Source organism: Cebidichthys violaceus, unplaced genomic scaffold, assembly GCF_023349555.1.
Source record: "Cebidichthys violaceus isolate CVI_PGR_0920_01 unplaced genomic scaffold, fCebVio1.0.p SCAF_39, whole genome shotgun sequence".
NCBI lineage: Eukaryota > Metazoa > Chordata > Actinopteri > Perciformes > Stichaeidae > Cebidichthys > Cebidichthys violaceus.
The window spans coordinates 1,617,670-1,640,659 of record NW_027176583.1 but is presented as its reverse complement, the minus strand read 5'-3'; the positions used below and the strand labels follow the sequence as shown (position 1 = coordinate 1,640,659).

The 22,990-nt window shown below is 46.4% G+C and overlaps 1 protein-coding gene across 3 annotated transcripts; it reads right to left on the bottom strand.

The window, feature by feature from the left end:
- Window positions 1-6,356: 6,356 nt before the first annotated feature.
- Window positions 6,357-21,056, bottom strand: ppp2r5ca (protein phosphatase 2, regulatory subunit B', gamma a). 3 transcript variants are annotated; one of them, XM_068726300.1, is made up of 14 exons: window positions 20,866-21,056; window positions 15,445-15,644; window positions 13,941-14,051; window positions 13,641-13,733; window positions 13,412-13,542; window positions 13,255-13,314; window positions 13,007-13,115; window positions 12,695-12,748; window positions 12,415-12,585; window positions 12,175-12,302; window positions 11,750-11,851; window positions 11,562-11,634; window positions 9,958-10,074; window positions 6,357-8,834 (listed from the first exon to the last, which is right to left on the bottom strand). In XM_068726300.1, the coding sequence occupies exons 1-14, from the start codon at window positions 20,957-20,959 to the stop codon at window positions 8,700-8,702; spliced, it is 1,578 nt and encodes a 525-aa protein (XP_068582401.1). In that variant the 5' UTR covers window positions 20,960-21,056; the 3' UTR covers window positions 6,357-8,699. The 3 variants fall into 3 exon arrangements, with proteins under 3 accessions (XP_068582401.1, XP_068582402.1, XP_068582403.1); XM_068726302.1 differs by having other exon boundaries at window positions 8,749-8,834; window positions 9,958-10,039; XM_068726301.1 differs by lacking the exon at window positions 9,958-10,074.
- Between the last annotated feature and the right edge of the window lie 1,934 nt (window positions 21,057-22,990).

The following is a 22,990-nucleotide window of genomic DNA, read 5'->3' as shown; positions in this document are numbered from 1 at the left end:
TGTGTACGCTCCGTGTTATGTCCTCCCAGGAAGACTCAACACCGCCCCGAACAGCCGCCCACTCCATCCTTCTATTTCTGTGGAGGTTCAGTTTGTCGCAGTCGAAGCCGTGCACACAAAGACAGAAATTAAAAACAACACTGGTGCTTGTGCGCCGTACGTAAACCTCCAGAAGTGTGTTTCTAATTTGTTCTGCTCTGATTTGAAGGCTCAGCGTCCTCATTACCACCAGTGCATGGACCTACTGAGCAAGACTCAAAACAAAAGTCAACTGCATGTTGAGCAGCACCAAAGCTCTGTTTGTCTCGTGTTTGAAGGGCTCGTCCCACAGTGCAGCTCTGCTAAGGATTAGTTCATTAAGTCGCTATAATAAAACTGTTAGTTTGATTAAAAACACGTCTCAGAGTCTCCAAACTGTTTGAACGCTGTTGTCTTTTAATAAACGTGGTGAAGTGAAGCAGAACAGCAGCTGAGCACGTTCTGACACGCACAACGATCAAGAGGACTGACCATGAAGCCGCTGTTCACTGTGTTTTAAAGTGTGTCCACAAGTGAAGTTGTGTCTGACTGTCCTAAACGAAAAAAGACACGCTGAGTTCACCCCCATGCAGACAAGACGAGTCATATTTACACTCTGTGAGCTCATGTTGTCTTCTTCTTCAGACCACGACAGCCAATCCACTAATAATCCACAGCATGGAAGCATCATAATGTCACAAACAGAAGAGTAAGCTCAGCCAAAACGAAGAATTCACAACCACAACGAGCACCACAGCAAATAAACTAAGACAAATAAAAGCAACAGCAACTTTATAATGTCAGCGAAGCACACAAACTGACCACAATAGAGACACACACACACACACACACGCACGCACGCACGCACGCACGCACGCACGCACGCACACGCACACACACACACACACACACACACACACACACACACACGCACGCACGCACGCACGCACACGCACACACGCACGCACACACGCACACACACGTTAGGATGAACAGCGAATACTCAACGTTGGCTCGTTGAAGTGACGTCACCGCGGGTCTCCGCTTCGTGGTCTCGAGCTGCCCTCAGTACGGCCGGAAAGGGAAGCCCAGCTCTCGGGTTAGAAGAGGCGCTTGAGGTCGAGAGTTGATTGGAGGAGTTACAGAACAGAACAACGACAGCGGGCCGCCCGGTGACGTCACGGTGAGGTTCGTGTCTGGTGAGGTTCTGACTCTACATAAAACAGATTTAAACAGAACAAATATATGAACCCAATAGAGCAGCTTACATCACCATTCAACTGGCAGCCTGCACATTGACTACTGGTTGTTTTTCATATTTCATATCAGCATTCTTTACACACACACACACACACACACACACACACACACACACACACACACACACAGTAACAACCCCGGATGTATAAAGAGAACAATAAACACATAAAAGGTTACTTTACCTGTCCGACGTTGAACTGCTGTTGATTTGGTCACATTTCACTGTTTTATGAGACATTTTTAAGCTTGGATATTGAGTCTTACATTTTCGCGGTCAAAGCAAAATATAAGAAGAAGAAGAAGAAAAGCGTAGAAGAAGAGCAACGGCAGAACAAGCATGAACCCGACCCGTGGGCTCTCGCTCGCCCCCTTCAGTGAGGCAGAGGTACTTTTCGCCTCTCTGTGCTTTTTCACTGCGATTTAATGTCAGATCAGTTACACGAGCTGATTCAGAGATTTAGATTATACAAATGATTGAAATGATTGGAATCATACAGACATTACATTTATAGCACAGATCAGTAGATAAATATTAATATTTATTTTATTTTATCATTATTATTTTTTTACTTTTCATCCCCTGACCGCACGTCCCTGTGGTGGTCGGCAACATCTCTGTCTGTGTTCAAACATGGCCTCTGTCTTGATCCAGTCCAGAGTCTCTGTGTTGGGGTTCCACTAGATGTTCTGATGTGTCCGGTCTGTTCTTGAAGTTGGATTTGACGCAGCTGCAGTAGCGTTAAGCCTCACTTGTGTCCTACTTGTTGCGTTGTGATTGACGAACCTGAGAGAACCTCATCACTTATCAACTGTGTTGCTTTACTCACGAGGAAGCATCCCTCCTCGTGAGAAAAGCTGTGCAGAGATGTGGGTCTGAGTGTAACAGTGAATGGAGATCCATAATAAATTGCACTAAAAGGGAATTTTAAATATATATAGTTTGCTAATAGCATTTGCACCGAAATGTTTCATTACAAGACAGCAGTGTAACATTATCTGAAGTAGTCATTCCCTCACAAGACAAGCAAAGGTTAGAATTAACCCTCAAACAGAGTGCACTAAACCACGGTTCAGTCTCCCTGCAGGGGAACAAATGGCCGTGTTCATCAGATATTTTCAAACCTCAACATACCTGATTGAAGATAATGAGAGGATACACATTACAGCTCTTCTCCATCCCCAGAGAGAGAGAGAGAGAGAGAGAGAGAGAGAGAGAGAGAGAGAGCGCTGCAGAGCTGAGCCTGCCAGCAGGGTGATCTAATGGGCTGTGGTGAGGCTTCAGGCTGCGGCTGCCACCCTGCCTCTCACCTCAGACGGCCTCTCCTCCGCCTCTCTCCTCCCCTCCGTCCCGGGCTGGTGGTCCGGCCCGGGCGGTGTAACACCTCCCCCTGTAGGACCGCGGCAGGACTTCAGCCTAGAAACCCCTCAAAGGCCCGGCTGCTCCTCGTGGAGGCTTCTGAGGTGAGTAGAACGTCACGGCACATGTTATGAGTGGATTAACAGGACTGACAGAATAAGTACAGACTAGTCCTCAAAATCCCACGTCTGATTAAATGGGACAGCTAAGAGAATACTGAAACTAGAGAAAGAGCATGCTCACATTCTTCACCAGCATGTGTTAGATTGTATATTTTTAATATTTGTACCTTTGGGGCAGGTTTATATTTATTTATATATATATATATATATATATATATATATATATATATATATATATATATATATATAAAAGTGAAAGTATGCTGCAGCACACTGTCTACTGATCCTGAACAATGATCAGTAAGTATGTGTTAAGACACCAGGGACACAACCAGACTCACTCATGTCCTACTTAAATATATATATCATTGACCAGACGACAACTTACTCAACAATGAAGACATGGAGAGGTAGCTCATGATTAACTCTTTATGAAATCACTTTCATAATTTCTGCTTCAACTGACATTCATAATGAGATTCTAAGTGATTACAATGAAAGACCATATTGTCTCTAATAATAGATTTTAAAATGAAGGTAAAACGTCAGATTAAATCATCCATGGTGACTAAACTACTAATGGTAATACACAATGTGATGAATTCACATGGACCTTTGTTTCTCTACCACTAGCTTCCCTCACACAGGACACACCTGTGTTCTGAACAGGTGTGTCAGACAGATGAACCTCATGCTGCAGAGCATCAATCCTCTGAAATGTGTGCAGCACTAAATGAGAAAAAGTCACACCTGACGGTTGTCACACGGGACGACTTAGACAAACTGGATTATTAAGCTGCTGAAGAAATAACAGAGAGACGGACAGAGGGACAGAGAGATGGACAGACAGATAGATGGAGAGAGACAGACAGACAGATAGAGAGACAGACAGACAGATAGAGAGACGGACAGACAGAGAGATGGAGAGAGACAGACAGACAGAGAGACAGACAGACAAAGAGAGAGACAGACAGACGGACAGACAGAGAGAGAGACAGAGAGAGAGACAGACGGACGGACGGACGGACAGACTGATGCTGGCAGCCTGTGATGCTCCAGATGGAGTTGAGTCTCTTGCAGCAGTCAGTCAGCGTTGGCTGTGTGCCTCCTGTGAGTCAGGTAGGGCAAGTGAGGACAGCTTGGCAACAATGCACCTCGATCCACGAGCCAAGGAGATGCTGGAGGATTTAAAAGAGCAGCTCTGCCCTAGATCACAAATACTCATTTAAATACTGTATTTCTCAACCACATCACACGTGCAACAACATCAGGTAATGTAGTCTAGCTATGAGGTAGTCCACCAGCATTTGTGTCTTCTGCTGGTCCTCTGCATGTTTAATGTGTACAAAACAGGAACGTCGCTGCTTCACTAGGATTCATGTGTCATAAAAGAGGAACACATTTCGGCGTCACACCAGAACCCCAGCCGTCACTCTGGCACACATCCAAGTGCAACTGATACCAAACATGACCCCCACAGAGCAGAGGAGCCTCTGAGAGCCTGTAGGAGCCTGTAGGAGCCTCTGAGAGCCTGTAGGAGCCTAGAGGAGCCTGTAGGAGCCTGTAGGAGCCTGTAGGAGCCTAGAGGAGCCTGTAGGAGCCTGTAGGAGGTCACGATGTGTTACTGTCTCTCTCTGTTCGTGACGGTGCAGAAAACACCGAGATCACAACGTAAACACCACGACACCCTGGCTGCAGGTTTGCTTTGGGTCACGGTTAACATGAGGAAAAATAGAGAGGCAGAAATTGCTTTGATAATCTTTCATTATCGCCGAGGTCACAGCACATTATACCGCTCTGCTCACAGCTCATTGGCAGCTGCACTATTGAGCCTCAGCCCCCACCGGGCAGCAGAGACACATGCGGCACCACGGTAGCTTCTCTATGTCTGGTATTATATTGACATTTATCCCAATAATTATATATAGTATATCTTTATAATAATGTATCTGTTGTTTATTCTTATTAAACGTGGTCAGGGGACATCTGGTAGGGATGAGGAGGAGGATACAGACTGGTGGAGGTGCAGAAAGAGACGCTGAGGAGGAGGGTGCAGGTTCAGGCGACATCAACACGGCGGCGTGCTGCAGAAAGGAGTGAAAGGAGAGCCGACATCAGACACATTTACATGAGGTGCATGGTGTGTATAATGTCACATAAGCAACATAACAAGCATGAGCAATTGTTGAATTAACAACTTTCATGTTCCCACAACTACAACTCGTTCTACTGTAGGGAGATGACTACATGTAGAGAAGAGTCTTAACCAGTAGACCTCAGGGGAGACCTGTGGTGTTCTAACATGTCAGGGTTCTGTACCTTTATATAATGGAACAAAACACAAACCTGTATCCAACCGATGGAACGCTTGGATGGTTCTATTCACATTCTTTACACTGTTGTGAATGACTTTTTTTCTTTATGTACGTGCTGCAGTTAGACAGAAGATAATAACTGTTGTTGATTTATTGATGGTTGATGCTGACAGTCTGAACATTAACAGGACTATAAATGTTCAAACAGCATATAAAGTCTCGTCCCTCGTCCTTTAATGGAGCACAGGGGAGGTGAGTTCATAACGTTGGTACTTCAGGGTTCTTTCCGTCAGCAGAGTGAACTCAGGACGAGGTAAGACATCTTGCGTAAATGTCTCTGGGAAACAACAAAAGTCTGGTTTCCCCGAAATCACCTCCTTCCGAAAACACACTCGCTCGTTTGCAATTGGCCTTCCGCTCACCAATCCTCTGCGCCTCTTCACCTTCACCTCGGGTAACATCAAGATTTAATACTCTCGCTGCAGCGGGAGATAAGCTACTACGGCCAACTGTTACACAAAGGCAAGGCCGACGACGGCGACACAAACACACTCTCATTACCGACACAGGAAGTAACCCATAAAGAAATAGGTTGATCCTTTTGTTTGCTGCTTCTGAGAAAATCCAAAATCTTCATTTCTACCTCTCACTCACATCACTTCCCCAAATGTGGTCTGCTCATCTGTTAACGGTTTAGAGTATGCATGAGGAGTTCACTTCATGAAGTAAAACAAGGGATTCAAGGCTATATTAAATAGTGAATTAAATACAATGCAACAACCCAATTTATGATCACACGTGACCCTATTGACCCGCAGTTGGTCATTGAACGTTACGTGTTAAACTAGTTCTGTTTCTGGTGAACATCTGTCCTGAACCACAGAAGAGCCTCGCGGTATCAGACCTCTTTAAATGATGTCAGTGAGGTCCAGAGCTTCAGAACCAGTGAGGACGACGTGTTGATCAGTGTGTGTGAGACGGACTGACTGTTGGATATTTGTGTTGCTGAATTCAGTCGTAGATGAAATGCTTGAAACCCGCAGGATGAATGGGACCAGAGGTGTTGCAGATGTTCTTCTCTGTTCTGAACCGCGGTCAGTAAACGTCTCTTTCCAGGTATCTGGCTCCCTCTGGTGTTCAGAGCAGCACACTGCTGTTTAATGCATTAAACCACATTAAACACACACACGTATTGCTAACGGACTGAAGTTTATATCATGCAGTGTACATGTGTTTCAAAAATAGTAATTTAAGATGTCAAGTAAAGCCAAAATGGATGCATGGTTGAAAATATATATTCAAATAATCTCTTTATTGATCCTATATAGTCGTACACCACTAAAGACAGTGATAGGAGCACACAGCGGGCTGAACATCTGTCAGTGATGGAGAGGAGCAGGAAACTCTGCAGACTTTCAGAATAAAAGAACATTTAGTGACGACGAGAGAACGTCCACACCGGGGAAATAAGACGGTATGTGCCAGACTGACTTCTTTCACTTGCTATTGATGTTTTATTCTGTACAGAGGGACAATTTGTACAAAATTAATCTAGATATATAACACTACATGAAACCAGGTAAATCATATATACAATATTAAATGAATCATATAGTACAGGTCACATACAAAAGGACACTTTAAGTTATCATGTTTTGGAAATAAAATGTGAAATTAAAAGCTCTGCAGAAAGAGAACGAGCCACCGAATCATGAATCACCTCTCGTCATCACGGACTCGTCTCTTCAGCGCTAAAAGAAACCTCTCGACTCAAACTCATAAAACATCTCCGGATTGTTCCATAAATGCGATGAAGTCGACGACAGAAATCAGTTTGGTGAACGGCATTCCTCCAGGGTAACATGTTTAACATGGTAGTTTTAATTTACATCTTTTTGCATTCAAGCAAATACAGTATTAATACAGTTAACAAGCCAAGTCACGATGTCAGTCCACCGTCAGCGTCCTCGTGACGGCGGTCCGTCTCAGCGCCGGGCGTCCCGAACGGACCGGAACAACCCGACATCCACGCCGCTGGACCTCCAGAGACAAGACGAAGAAACACGACACACCGAATATGAAGAACTCTAGCAGACCTCGGTTTAAACAATGGTACCGACCGGAACGTCTCACCGGCAACGATAACCGCCGAACCGGACCGCTGGAATGAGGACCGGCAGCGCCACAAACACGCCGCTCCTTTAAGTGTGAAGTCATCTTTTTTTTTTGGTAACTCGTGTATTAATTATTTAATGTCAGTGTGTTAATCGCTACCGAGGTTACCGGCGCTGACGTTTGATAATAAATTAATTTCTATTTTCTAATTAGACATTAACATCTTCACAGCACCTGCTCTGTAGGGAGGAGGAGCCATCAGAGACCTTCAGGTGTTCAGACGTGTTCCTCTAACCCAGTTCAACACAAAACTAATCTCTCAATATATCGTCTTTACAAAGATAACGCTCCTATTCATTTTACACTAATATATATATATATATATATATATATATATATATATATATATAAACCCACCACTCGCCTCACAGCCGCTCTATTTGCTTCAGTAAATGCAGCTGAGAGTTCACTCAGGAGCATCATTATTTACAGTAAGTACCATTGTTTGAACTGTCTAGTCATCATCATGGTCTGGTTTTCAAATATTGCAAATGAACTTAAGGAGAGCAAGCATATAAAAGAGTTGCATATGGCACAAAACAATAAAATGGAAAGTGTCTGATGTCCACAGGACAGCTTCCTCTTTCCTCGCCACCTTTCCTAGACAAGGCTAAAGGACGAGTCTCAGTTCGGTCTGGTGTGCTAAACTAAAAAAAAACAACAAAAAACTAAAAAAAGCTTTCAAACACCAGTGACCCAAAACAAAAGGCAGGCGTGTCGACGTCACAGAGAGAAACATGAAAGAAACAAACGGAACACAACAGTCTTGGCACTGACAAGATGTCTGTGTGTGAGAGAGAGAGAGAGAGAGAGAGAGAGAGAGAGAGAGAGAGAGAGAGAGAGAGAGAGAGAGAGAGAGAGAGAGAGAGAGAGAGAGAGAGAGAGAGAGAGAGAGAGAGAGAGAGAGAGGAGAGAGAGAGAGAGAGAGAGAGAGAGAGAGAGAGAGAGAACACAACGGAGGACAGGAACGTCTCGCCTCTCATCCGACCGACAGGAGAGAACACCCAGAGACGGAGAGTCACACAGGTCCTGTGTTCCCACGTCCAATCCGTCGTGTTCGGAATGAAGGAACCAGCTTTGTGGCATCCGGACTCCCAGGTTCCACATTTACAGTGAATGCACAGGGGGGGGGACCTACTACGGGGAAATAATAGAGGGAACACAATCAATGTGGCGAGGGCTAAAAGACACAACACACTCTCCCACTCCTCTCCACATAAAGAAAAAAACCTGAGAAAGCAGAAATCTGGGGCAAGAGGACGCGGGGCTTCTGCACCGGGGCAGCAGGAATGAAGGACAACTGAGGCTTCTGGGTAAAGTGAAGGTGGGAGGAGGCGTGGTTATCCCGGTGTAATTCTGGCGCCTGGGGGCGAAGAGGACGTCCACGGCCGTCGAGGGGTTAAAAAGGTGGGGGGGGGGGCGGTTGAACAAAGAGGCGACAGGAGGCGGGACCTAGAGTCCGTCGTGGGCGGTCAACATGTCGTCGGCTCTGCGGTGGCACTCCAAGGCTTTTGTGGTGTAGATATCCTGAGGCAACTCAGATTTGCGTCGCACCATAGGCCGCTCTTTCCGCTGCTCATGCTGCAACTGAGCGCAGAAGAGGAGGAGAGGAGGAGGAGTCAGTCTTAATTACAGTTCAATGCCGTCATCTCCTGTCAACATGTTCTGATCACATCTCTGACATTAAGCACAACTCAGTGACACACGTGGAAATCTAACGTACAGAGAAGCCAGACTAACAGTTCAAACACTTTAAATGAAATACAGACATTCATGGAGCCCCCAGGTGTTCATTATGAAATAAATAAGACCTCATTAGGTTAGTAATTATAGGAACACACTGTGACAAATATTAATTAACCAAAACAAATATTTAATAGCTCTATTATCCGCCCAGTTATTTATTTTATTTAATGTCACCAGTCTTCATAAAAATGATTAAATAAATAACTTATCATATTATTATTCATGACACTGAAGGGTTATGCATTCACTAGAGAAAACAAAATTCGCCCCGTTTCTCTGAATGGACCAGATCATAATAATAAAAGTAAACTGAATGCGTTGCTTCTTGGACGAGGCATGGAGTCCGTCTTCTCTGTGAGCGAGGATCAGACTCAGAAGACAGAAGTAGTTCTACTGTTCCGTTTACGTCAAAGAATATTTCCTTTATTGACAAATTAGTCAATTTTGGCAACGGCGGCGCAGCAGGAGGGATCAGCTCTCTGGGTCAATACGGCACCACTGGAGACGCTACTCCTCCAGTGGACTACAGACACCATCAGCACCAACTGGACACCTCCTGGAGAGGTTCCTCTAGAGAGGAACGTATGATCCAGCGTCTCAGGCTGGATGACATCAGAGGATGGCTTCTCTCAGTGAGTGAACTACACTTCACATGATCTGTTAAGGTGGTGTATCTATTATGAATGCTTATTTATTAAGATAACATTGAACACGTTGAGGCTTCATACTAAGACAACATGCACACAAAAAGAACGCTCTTGATTCCAGTGTTCAGTCCACAGTTACATTTATCAATCTAACAAAACAAAGACAAACAAAGACTAGAATACACAGAGAGAATACAATGGTAATATCTATATATATGTATCTTTAATTAGGAGACTTTGATCTTTGGTAACACAGGCCTGATAACAGAGTGACTAGAAGAGGAAAGGTAAGTAGACAGAGAGAAAGTCAGGTTTACCTGAGTTGCGCCCGCCTCAACTGTCTTTTTTAACCTCTGAACATCTTCTATCAAAGGGACATCCGTCTCCATTGCTACAGGACTATTGAGGTCAGAGGAATCAACATACATAAAGAACTATGTTGAAAAGAAAGGGAAACAAAAACAACAAACACAAAGAGGATGGAGAAAAGACTTTCAGTCGCATGCAAAGAAGAATGAATCGAGAGGCTCTGGAGGTCGTCACATCTGCAGCTCTGAAGAGTTTATCAGGTTCATGTGTTGAGACACATTAACACCACCGAGTTACTGACTCAGTGTCAAACTATGTGGAGCTCTTCACCTACTCTTTTATGGCAGATTAATGTACTGATCCGTTTGGGTTGAAATGTGTCATTTTGTTGCACATTTAAACAAATAGTTTAACATTTTGGGAATTATGCTTTCTTGCCAAGAGTCGGATGAAGAGATGGATCATGTCTGTACTGTAAATACTGTACATGGGTGTAGCTTAGCTTAGCACAAAGACTGGTAACAAGGGGAAACGGCTAGCACAGCTCTGTCCAACAGTAACACAATGTAGAAACATCAACCGTTGTTTCAGAGGGGTGTGTGTTGGACTGTTTCCTGCCTGGCCCAAGGGACCACTGGCCTCCAGTATTTGTGCTAAGCTAATTCACCATGAAGACACGAGAGTTTAATAACTCTTCTGTTTAGTTACTCTTTGTTTAGTCAAACACTTCCTCAGAGAGCAGTTTAGAGCTGTCGGATTCAAGCATTCACCACAACTAAGCACATTCTCATCTTTCCATCTTTAACAGCAGCGCAATTATGAAAACATGAACAACCAATTCATATTGTGAACAACACGAGTCCTTAAAGGGGCAATGTGTAACATGTGGCCACGACTTCAGTCAAACACATCCCAAAGGAATGAACCAACGGCACCAACAGACCATTGACGAGACGTAAAAGACGTCCATGTGTTGTGTTGCACAGATATCTACAGATAGCATGTAGCATGTAGCATCCAGTCTGCCCTCATTCCAACGTACGACAAAATGTGCCTCAATGTCGCTCTCATTACGTTACTTAGTAGCTAGCTTGTACGGGCCTAGCAGTGACTCGTACGGGCCCCGCAGTGACTCGTACCGGCCCCGCAGTGACTCGTACGAGCCCCGCAGTGACTCGTACGGGCCCCGCAGTGACTCGTACAAGCCCCGCAGTGACTCGTACCGGCCCAGCAGTGACTCGTACCGGCCCCGCAGTGACTAGTACGGGCCCCGCAGTGACTCGTACGGGCCCCGCAGTGACTCGTACCGGCCCAGCAGTGACTAGTACGGGCCCCGCAGTGACTCGTACGGGCCCCGCAGTGACTCGTACGGGCCCCGCAGTGACTCGTACGGGCCCCGCAGTGACTCGTACGGGCCCCGCAGTAGAGGGGAGGTGCTGCCCCCTGTGGCCAGACGTTACACATCACATCTTTATCAGGAGAAGATGGAAAGGGAACTACAATTCAGCAGAAAACAAAAGACACACATTTCATAAAGATGACTGCTGCACACACTCACACACACTCACACAGTGATAGAAAGGGAGGTTAGGTGACTGCACACACTGCTCACCTGTGGATTTGACTTGGCGAGGTTCTCGATCTTGATCCAAGCCTCTTCACGTTCTTTTGACTTTGCCTTCTCTCTGTTGAACAAACCAAACGTCACTAATCTGTTGCAGCGTTTAGACAGAAGCGGTGCGTCACTCAGACGTCACCGCCAGAGATCCACCGAGTGGGAGAACAGTCTCTGGAGCTTACTTGTTTTTCTCAGCCCTGAACTGCTGCGTGCAGTCGTCAAAGAGCTTCTGATTCATCTCCATGAAGAGCTTCAGAGCGTTGTAGATGAGGCCGTGGATGGTCCTGTGAGCACACACACATATTAACATAACAATATTTAACATATTCAGAGATATTAGAAGTATTTGAAGGTATTTTGTTGTGCACTAAAAGCAGCAGACCTACGTTATGTATAAAAGGGTGATCTGCAGCAATAAAAGCCTTTTTGAGATTATTTATGATAAACACATCTGGTGGAGTGTGCAACAGGAGAGTACACTCTGTGACCACACTAGAATACCTGCACATACTTGAGAGTTATCACTAATGTGAGCGGCGGTGTCAGCCCGGTGTGACATGCAGCGAGCAGGACACGGTGCAGCTCGTGGGGGGGGGGGGGGTCTTACTTGTTCCAGTGGGTCTTAGAGTTGCGGTACAGAGCGGGGAACATAATCGGCAGAATCTTGGCTGCGTTGTCGCTGATCAGACTCATGATGTACTCGTTGTTCCAGTAGTACAGAGCCCTCTCTGCCACCTGCAGGAAACACCTCAGTCAGACACACACTGACCACCAGCCAGCTGATTAACACCCCCCCCCCCCCCCTCTCTACGCTACGAAGGGACGGCTGCGATCGCCCTCGGCTTACCTGGAAGTGTGGGCTGGACACACACTTGGCCAGCTGTCTGAAGAGAGGCTCCTGCACCTTAACGAACTCGGAGGGTTCGATGACGTCCAGGATCTCCTCCAGCTCGTTGAGGAACATCACCTCCTTGGGACTGTGAGTCTTTGGCCAGTACTTTAGTAAAGCCATCACCACCTGTCGGGACCACGAACACAAGCAAACGTATAATCCCAACGGCAGCAGCTCGCGCAAAATCAATTCTAGCATCACATACGGAGCTTCACCAGGTTGTTGTTTTACATACCGGCTCAGTAAGAGTGCTGTCCTTTTCCAAAAACTGCACCACGCAGTAGGCCAGCTGCAAAACAAATGAACGCGTGATCATTAAAGTGTCAGAAGTGGCGGGAGACTCGTCGACGCTTTAAGGAACGGACCGGCTGGGACACGCATCAACGCTTCTTATCAGAACCTGCAGAGGAGGCGTGTGCTCAGAGCAGGTTTGGACAAGAATATTTAAACACATTTTTTAATAATTCATGCGTCTCTTGCCATATACAGCGTCACAAAAACTAATGGAGCTCATCACGCGGACTCATTGTGTGTTCAACACACTCACCTGTGGATGGTAGACACTGAGTGATTTCACTTTGTGCAGAGGCAATAAAACCTTCAACAGAAAAATCTTGTGCTCTTCCTTTAGTGGTAAGGCAAATCCATTGATTATACTGTGAAACGAACACAAACGCACCATCAGAACAAAGCAGTCCGGCATGTTTTAACAGCGTGTATGGAATTAGATAGCCGATAGTACTGTTATGAAAGCAAAGCATCGACTGTCATGTAGAAGTTGAATGAGAGACACACCTTCCAAGTATTTCCAGTAGTTCGGCTATACCATTATGGTGCTCCGTCTCATAGATAAACCTGCAGGGACAAACCAAAGAGTCACACATTGACCATCACGCTTTCTATGCTCCGTATATGTATTTAAAAAGCAGAGCGGAGGGAGACCTGCACGGACCTATAGAAAATGTTATTGATCTGTTTTCTGATGTACGCTCTCAGCCCCAGGAACTTTCCATAGATCCTGTGGAGGGTGGTTTTGAGGAAGTCCCTCTCTCTGGGATCCTCACTGTCAAATAGATCTAGGAGCTGCACAGCAAGAGAAGAGAAGAGAAGAGGTCCCATGATTACATCACCGTGCAAATGTGTTTCAACTGTACAGTCTGAGACGATGTTCTCTTCCTCACCTGCATAACAAATTTCTGGTCGATGTATTTCTTCGCTATGTTCGGCTGAAAGTCGGGCGATTCTAAAAACCTAAGGAAAAATTCATAGACGAGCTGCAACAGAAACAAGAAGAAAAAAAACACAGAAGCAATGAATGCTGGGAAGGAATTTAAGCAAAATGCTTTGACACCAAATACAGCGTTTAAAGTCTGATTCAAACTACAGAACTGCAGCCATGCAGGGAGGCTCTCCTCGCGTCAGAAGAACCGCTCGTAAACCTCCCACTGCTTTGAGGATGATTCAGTGATTCAAATGTCAACCTGGAGGTGTGGCCACGCCGCTTCAAGTGTCGGCTCGTCTTCCTCGGGATCAAACTCCGCTCCGGTGGGGTTGGACGATGGAGGCAACGTTCTGAACATGTTCACCGCGAACTGGAAGGAGAGAAGTGGAAACGACACCGTGAAGGTTTATTCCAGAAAAAAAAAAAAAGGACAGAACGCTATTAAAGTTAACTTCAGTTTGTTGATTTGATGAGCTTATAGTTCATGTTGAAACCACAACAAACGACAACGACAGCTCGACCCAGAAGAGCTCACAAGAAACACACAGCGAGACCAGGACGTCCCGTCAGAGACGTCCCGTCATGACGTGATGGTAACCAGCAGTGACACCACAACAAGACTGTCCCCACACACACACACACACACACACACACACACACACACACACACACACACACACACACACACACACACACACACACACACACACACACACACACACACACACACACACACACACACACACGTCAGAGCAGTGTTTCTGTGATGTATGTATTGAAATGTTTCTTGTGTCTCCGTTGGGACGGCTCTGCAGCTTAAAGCTGGATTCTGCATGCTTGTGTCATGAGTAACACGCGTGTCGGTGCCATGTTTCAGGATCTATTTCAAGTCAATTCTTGATTTCTCACTGCTCCAAAATAAATAGCGAGGACATTTAAAAAAGAAGAAATAGTGTCCTGTCTTAAAACATCTTTTGAGGTTAATGTTAAACTTAAACTGTCCTTGCAACTGGCCTCCAAGGGTTAGTCCACAATAGTGGGAGTGTGTTGTGTTTCTGGTCTCTCTCAGTGTCAACTGACTCCCCTGTGGGCTGCTGCTCCCTGGCAGGCCGATCATGGGACGGTGCAGGTGGCCCACTGAAACACTGGCAGCCTTGTTTGAAAAGACAAGGCTACAAGGTAGACAGGGACTACGTGGACTGTGCTGCACTTCAGCACCAGGCCGTGAAGACGACTGAGCATCGAGTCCACGACGTAAACGTCTCAGCGGTGATTACAGCAGTCCTGCTGCTGGCTTCCACGATTCAAAAGGTAATGACTAGTAGGACGCTCTTCATTTCTGTGTCCCTGCCCAGTAGAGACTGTGATGAGACGGTGAGCAGAACGTCTGTCATCGTGATCATTTTGGGTATTTAATCATAAACACATTTAACTTTGACTTGACGATGAGTCAATGGGAAACATTTACATAAAAGCTCGCAGATCATTCCAGCCTTTGCCAGAGTCGATGGATAAAACATGCATCTTGTGTGTTTTTCCCCACTTTATTCTATAACAATAACTTGTATAGGTGACTGAATAGACACCTCGAGAACGCCGGCTCTTCCGCCAGAAGCCACCTCAAAGCCTGATCACAAACATCAGCTGTGCTCAGCTCCCACCAGCTCCGCCCCGCAGCGACAGACGGCCCCTATTCCTGGCCCACGTTTAACCCTCGACTTCAGCTTTTAACCGCAAACCCAACCGCCTCCGGTGTCACTGACCATGTGCACCACCTCCGGGTAGATGGGCTCCGTGATGACATTCCTGTTGTGGGTGATGTACTCCACCATTTCGCTCAGCGCCGCCCGCTTCACCTCCTTCCATTTCAGGTCGCTCAGCGGGTCGGACAGGAAGTCGAAAAGAACGCAGCACTGCCGTAGCTTCTGGATGAAGAGCTTCTCCTGCTCCGCGGGGGCCACATCTGAGGAGACAGAGAACGGGAGAGAGAGAGGTTTGAGAAGGGGAGAAAAGGCACGACAAGGCTAAGCGGCGGTGACGCAGTAAGGCGGAAGGGAATATAGGAAAATGGAGGCCATGTTCTAAAGAGCGAGGGGTCACAGGAGAGAGGAGGGGGCGGCGTAACGGACAAGGACGACCGCTAAAGCAGCGACGAGATAGAAGAAAGAAAGAAATATGAGACAAGAGAGTGACGGAGACCGACATATGAGTCATGAAGACTTAAAGAGCACTGAGAGAAGAGCTGAGGTGTTACAGCCCAGCGGGACGATAACGATGGAGAGGAGGAGGAGGATGATTTGGGAACTAGGCGAACGGTCGCAGTCCAGCCAATCGACACACGGAGTCATTCTAAAAGTCATTATGTGTGTCCATGGTGGTTTGAGGACTTCCTCTTTTCACTTAGTTTCCACCAGAAGACTCGACCTGTCAACAAACACACACTTCACACCACAAAGAGGGAAACATCCGTTTAAAAAGGGAGAGTTGAGCATATTGAGGATATTTTCTTTCTTGCAGAGAGTTGGGTGAGAAGACATCGTCATCCACTTCTCTGAACACCTTAGCTTAGCGTAAAGCTAGCCCGGCTCTGTCCAAAAGCTAACAGTCCACCTAGCATCACCTCTGAAGTTAGCGCTTAAAGATACAAACACACGATACGTCTTGTGACAGGACTGAGCCACGCTAGCTGTCTCCATTAACAGCCTTCATGCATGCTAAGCTAAGCTAAGCTAAGCAGCTACTACCTGCAGCCTTATATTTATTAAGTCTTTCCTGACTGGCCTGATTTAAATTGGTTCTGTCTAACCACAGCTTAAATAAAATAGGCAAACTTGTAAACTAGCTTCTTCACTAAACTCCGCTGTGGGTGGAGCAGCTGCGTGTGACGTAGTCCATCAGATCAAAACGCTGCTCGTGATTAACATCCGCAGAACAGACCGGCTGGTCTGCTAGACCCACATTCATGAGTTCATTGGTGTGTGTCTGCTGGTGCTCTGCATCTGATAGAAGATGAAGAGTTACACAAGCACTGCCTACACACAGCACATGACTCCCACAGTAGCTTTACATGACCATGTGTTATTAGCAGCAGAAGGACGTGAGGCCTTACATGAAGAGCATACAGCCACGTCGTCCGTTTACGGTGTTAATCAGAAATCATACCGGTGCATAAGAGCTGCACTTTCTATACCCCGCAATTACTGATCAGTGAAGGGAGTGGCCTCAACAATAGGCTGGCTCTGAGGCTCTGAGGCTCTGAGGCTCGGGGGCCGTGTCTGCACATGAACGAGGACGTTGAGGGAATCAGATCAGATGTGTAGGTGTACTGTAGAGCAAAGGGAAACACAACGGGTGAATCCTATTGCTCTTCCACGACTGGAACCTGGAACCTGGAACCTGAACACTTCCAAGTAACGACGAGAAAATTAGGTTGAGAGACAAATTATGATTCATGAAATTGGCACAAGGATCAAATAAGACAAAAACAGGATACATAACCAATTGATTGAAGGCAAACAGAGCACTGCAAACACACTGTATGTATGAAAAACTGGAAATAAATCAAAATGATACTGAGATGAATGAATTTGGTCTCTTTGCGTTGCGATGCTGCCATCCATCGTGTTTTAATTAGACTGAAATTAATAAACAAACTGGCATAAATAAGATAAATAATAGACAGCTAACCTATTCGCTCATGCCCTAGTTTCAATGAACACACACACACACACACACACACACACACACACACACACACACACACACACACACACACAGAGAAGTGCTTGACATTCTTGCAAACAGGCAGATTCTAGGTAAGAAGAGAGATATCCTATTCAGACATGATGGAGACTTGGCGCACACACACACACACACACACACACACACACACACACACACACACACACACACACACACACACACACACACACACACACACACACACACACACACACACACACACTTTCAAGTCAGCCAATGGATCTTGATGACGGTGAGAGGTTGGGGGTTCCAGGGTGTGAGCTGCCATTAAAAAACATTTCCATAAAGATCTGACGGCCAAAAGCGATGTCGCCGTCACAACAGCACCAGGAGAGCCAGTACGCCCGATTAAAAACACGCGAGAGAGAGAAGCTCATCCAACACATTCATCATCACTACCGTCTCCAAAGTGGACGCCTGCTTCAGATAAATACGGCCCGTTAAGATCAGCTGAGGTGAACCCAGAGGACTGCTAGAGACGAGTAGAACAGCAACAGGTAGAACTCAGACTACGTTACCGTGTTTACTAGTGTTTACTTCCACTGAACTCTGTGAGTGACCCGTCTCTCTCCTCGGCATGAGGTTTACACCTTTTATTTCTAAGCTGCACCGAGACATGAAGATGAAGTTGCACTGGGACATGAAGATGAAGCTGCACTGGGACATGAAGATGAAGCTGCACTGGGACATGAAGATGAAGCTGCACCAGGACATGAAGCTGCACCAGGACATGAAGCTGCACCGAGACATGAAGCTGCACCGGGACATGAAGATGAAGCTGCACTGGGACATGAAGATGAAGCTGCACTGGGACATGAAGATGAAGCTGCACCAGGACATGAAGCTGCACCGGGACATGAAGATGAAGCTGCACCAGGACATGAAGGTGCACTGGGACATGAAGCTGCACCGGGACATGAAGATGAAGCTGCACCGGGACATGAAGATGAAGCTGCACTGGGACATGAAGATGAAGCTGCACCGGGACATGAAGATGAAGCTGCACCAGGACATGAAGCTGCACCGGGACATGAAGATGAAGCTGCACCGGGACATGAAGATGAAGCTGCACCAGGACATGAAGCTGCACCGGGACATGAAGATGAAGCTGCACCGGGACATGAAGATGAAGCTGCACCGGGACATGTTGCACTGCCTGCGGTCTGCTCGCGTTATAAAGTTTCTGTACACTCCTGAAATATCCAGCGGGTCGTTGTGTAACAGATAAAGGCTCAGTGTTGTGATCCCAAAATTGATGCTAACCACAATGTGGCGTCTATTAATGTCGCTAACAGAAGCCTTAGGAGGGGAACGAGCACGCACACACACACACACACACACGCACACACCGTGTCTTTGTGGAGAACAGAGAGAGATTCATCCGAGCGCTCCCTGTTCAAAAGCACTGAAGAGAATAAATAACTGGAGTCACACTGGAACCACAGTCTCTACTTTCACTGCTCTGTAAATGGGTCAAAGGAACAGCTGATAGTCGACTCTGAAGTCAGGGAGGGTTTGGCAATCTGCTTTATCGACGGTACGTTATGATCAATGTAAACATTGACCGGTACTATTCATAGCTATGCAGAGGGACAGTGTGCTGCGGGTTTAAAAAGGCTTTTGAACAACTCGGTTGGCCACATTCATTCACTGACAGCGACACATCCAGGATGTAGAGAGGAAGGTTCCCGTGTTGTTGGGATGTAGTTTAAAGTACGCCACACATTCACAGCTCGTGACAGACACAGTGCTCTTAATAAAACCATGTCTTGTATTTTAAAGGAACAAGACGGGGAGCAAAAGAGATTCACACGGGCCCTGATGCGATCGCGTATCGTTGACACATTAACACGGCTCTGAACACGGGCACCAGAACACAGGAGACGAGCAAACGTTGAGACGTGGAGTCTAGTTCAGAGGAGGCCAGGGGTTCACCTGTCACAGTCGGTAGAGCAGTGGGAACCAAAACGCATCCCGAACCACGCTGGACGGCCGAAAAAAACATCCCAAACACAGTTAAAGATGAACGCTGGCTTTTAAATCTTTACCTCAGGTGGTCCTGTCCAAACCTGTTCATGTGTGTGTATATGTGTGTGTGTGTGTGTGTGTGTGTGTGTGTGTGTGTGTGTGTGTGTATATATATATATATATATATATTTTGGATTAGTGGTGGTTTCAGTTCCCCAGATTCACAATCGAAAGTGAGGATGGAGGTAAAACCCTCCCTCTGTAGAGATCTGTAGAGATGTGGATGGAAGACATTTGGTCTGAACGGGGTTAGAAATAATAGAGACCCAGAAGAGAGAGTCCGATTGTTCCCCCAACACCGAGTTGTCATTCAAGGCAGTGGCCACTGTGGCTCAATAGAGTCTGATCAATAACTGCCCGAGGCCTCATCTAACGCCGGGCTGCACCCGAGTACAGTGGCAACAGGCCGGGTCTCTGGAACACCACCGAGTGCATTCTGCACACATTACTGCCGGCGCTGTACTCCTGAAAACCTCCCTCCTGTGGCTGGGTCACACTGACGGATACACACACTCTGTGGACACACACACTCTGTGGACACACACTCTGTGGATACACACTCTGTGGATACACACTCTGTGGATACACACTGCACAGACACACAGGGTGCTGAGCATGTCGCCCACTGGGGAAACGGGTGGGGAGGTGGTGCAGAGCAGTGGCTGTCTACAGCCTACACACTATGACCAATCTGAGCCCAGATGAACTGGAGTGTGACAAAAACGCTGGGCTGGGTAGAGCAGAAGAAGAGAGAGGAAGAGGAGGAGGAGGTGAAGAGGAAGGACAATATCTGACTCCTCTTTGGCTTTTCCCCTCAAAACGGCTACAAGCAATAGCTGCAATAAATACACAAACACACGATTAAAGTGAAACACATGAAGCGCTGAAGGAGAAGACCCTTCCCTAAGCTATGACCTCACTTCCTTTGACATCACTAGCTTGGCGGGGGGATGGGCAGAGAGAGAGAGAGAGAGAGAGAGAGAGAGAGAGAGAGAGAGAGAGAGAGAGAGAGAGAGAGAGAGAGAGAGAGAGAGAGAGCGAGCGAGCGAGAGCGAGAGAGAAGCTAGCTAGTAAAACCAGATTTTTTTCTTCATGTAGCTCTACTGTCTCACAGTAACGCACACAAGCAAATAACGATTACTCCGTTCCCGTTTAAATACAATAGAGCAGCTTTTAACGAACCACAGACACAACGACATGTTCCCTAACGTCTGAGTGCTGACTAACCCAGCGGTAACCAGTGGAGGGGAACCGGAGCACAGCAACACACACACACACACACACACACACACACACACACACACACACACACACACACACACACACACACACACACACACAGCTCCCTAATTCCCTGGGACAATACAGGAAGACATATATACGTCCGTACGTACCTCTGAAGTGCATAAGAGCCACCGGCTGAAAAGGCCCGTTGGAATTAGGTGCATCCACAACCATCCTGTCTCCGGGTTTATTGCATGTCAACATCTAAACCTCAACCAGGAAGGCGATCCACTTAGGGCGAGAGGCCAGCCTCCATTTTAGCACAAAAGCAGATCAGAAAATGAAGCTCTCTGCTGCTGGAGGGAACTGGCTAGTTAGTGACGTAGGCAGCGAGGGAGCCCGCTGATTGGCTGAGGTCGGGCCGCTCTAGCGCGATGTAGGCAGAGGCTTGCTGGGAGAGCGGGACGGTGATTGGCTGAGAGGACGCACACGGGGCGGGGAGAGGGGGGTGCTTTGGAATTTTTGCTGCGGCTCCTCCCCCTCACTCACTAGTCTCTGGTGACGCTCTGTGAGGCAGATCTGTGATCAGATTCACTTCAATCCGCTCCACAGTTGAACCAGTAGCAGGTTTTTCAGCATAATCTGATTTAGGATAAGCAGAAATAACTGCTTAGATAGAGAGGCTGAATCCTCAGAAGTCCCTCATTGTTTCCTTCTGTCATCTCTACTGGGTTCCCTATCACAGGGAGGGAACAGGGAGACCAGAAGAAACCACATGAGGGTCTGAGGAGAGGACCATCGGCCCCTCAAAAGAGTTCTCCAGAAGAAATCGGTGACTTTTCACCACGCAAGATGAAAGGCCATGTAGAAGTGTCATCCTGAATGAAGACACAGTACTATGAACTGAAGTACATGATTAGAACTAGTTTATCTCTGGCTTCACATTATGTATTTTTATTAAAGGGTTTTATGACTCACACAATATTCAGGGCAATGGCAGAATTTGAGCGTTATGTTATTGTGAGTGATGTGTGAGCGCTTAACAAAATGAGCTGTAAACAGGAAACGAAAGTGAGAGGAAAGAAAAATAAATGCACAGGCACACAACGCAGGAAACTGCTGCAGCTCCAAGCATCATTGTGCAGCCTATATATACATATATATATATATATACACATATACTGTGTACATATATATATATATATATATATATATATATATATATATATTTGTATATAGAAACCTCTCTCTCTCTTATGTATATTCAGACAAACCCATATTTCACCAAAATAAATCCAACTACAAGGCAAGACAAATGCATACAATCTGCATTTCATCTTTACGTCCCTCTCATGTGACTCATCAGAGGACACGCGAAGTGAAACCGCATTCACATCACAAGGCCGACCAGAGTCTTCATCAGTGGGGTCGTAATAACAGAGAGGCCGCGCTGTTTCCCAACAATGAGCGACGTCAGACAACGACTTAACTAATTAATCCACCAATGAGGAGGAGAGGAGAGGTAACAGTTGTCCTACAGCTCGTTCAAACGCTGAGAACAAAACGGTTTTAAAAATACGAGACCCCAAAAAAAGTATGGCAGGTCATGTTTGCCTCAGCAGGTGTTGTAATAACTTCATTTTGGACTCCCTAGTTTATTATTTTGGAGGTTAAGGAAGAAGAGGAGAGGAGAGGAGAGGAGGGCCGAGTGTATCACCAAGCAAATGAGACGTTGGCATTCTCTCACCGAGGGGCCAAAGCCTCTCCGAGAGGTGCCATTACATTCCACAGCCATGGCAACGGGCGCCGGTACTTTCTGTGAGCTTACTTCTTCTACTGGTGTGAGCGGCTGTGCAGGAGTGTGAACCAGTTCAAACACCACAGGACTCCTTCTGGACTTTGGTTGATCAATCTTTAGTTTTTTTTTCTCCAACAAACCTCAGGAAGAAGAACAAAAAGCGACACGAACGTCTTAACGAGAATGATCTGTGCGGCACGGTGCGTGTTTCACCTCCACATGAAACAAACACATCTGAGAGCATCACTGCTGCGACGCTTTGAACACACGCTGTAGATTGAGGCCCACACACACCGTGATATTAATATACACGTTAATACTCACTACTGTGTAACATGTACTGCTGTGTGACTAAATGAATGAGCCTTAACGTATAATAAATAGAGAGCATATTCTCTAAACAGAGATCCATATGGTAGCAGCTTAACTTAAATAAAAAGGCTTGACATTATATCACTAACTTTTTACTGTAAAAGCTGAGTTCAGCCAAGGAAATA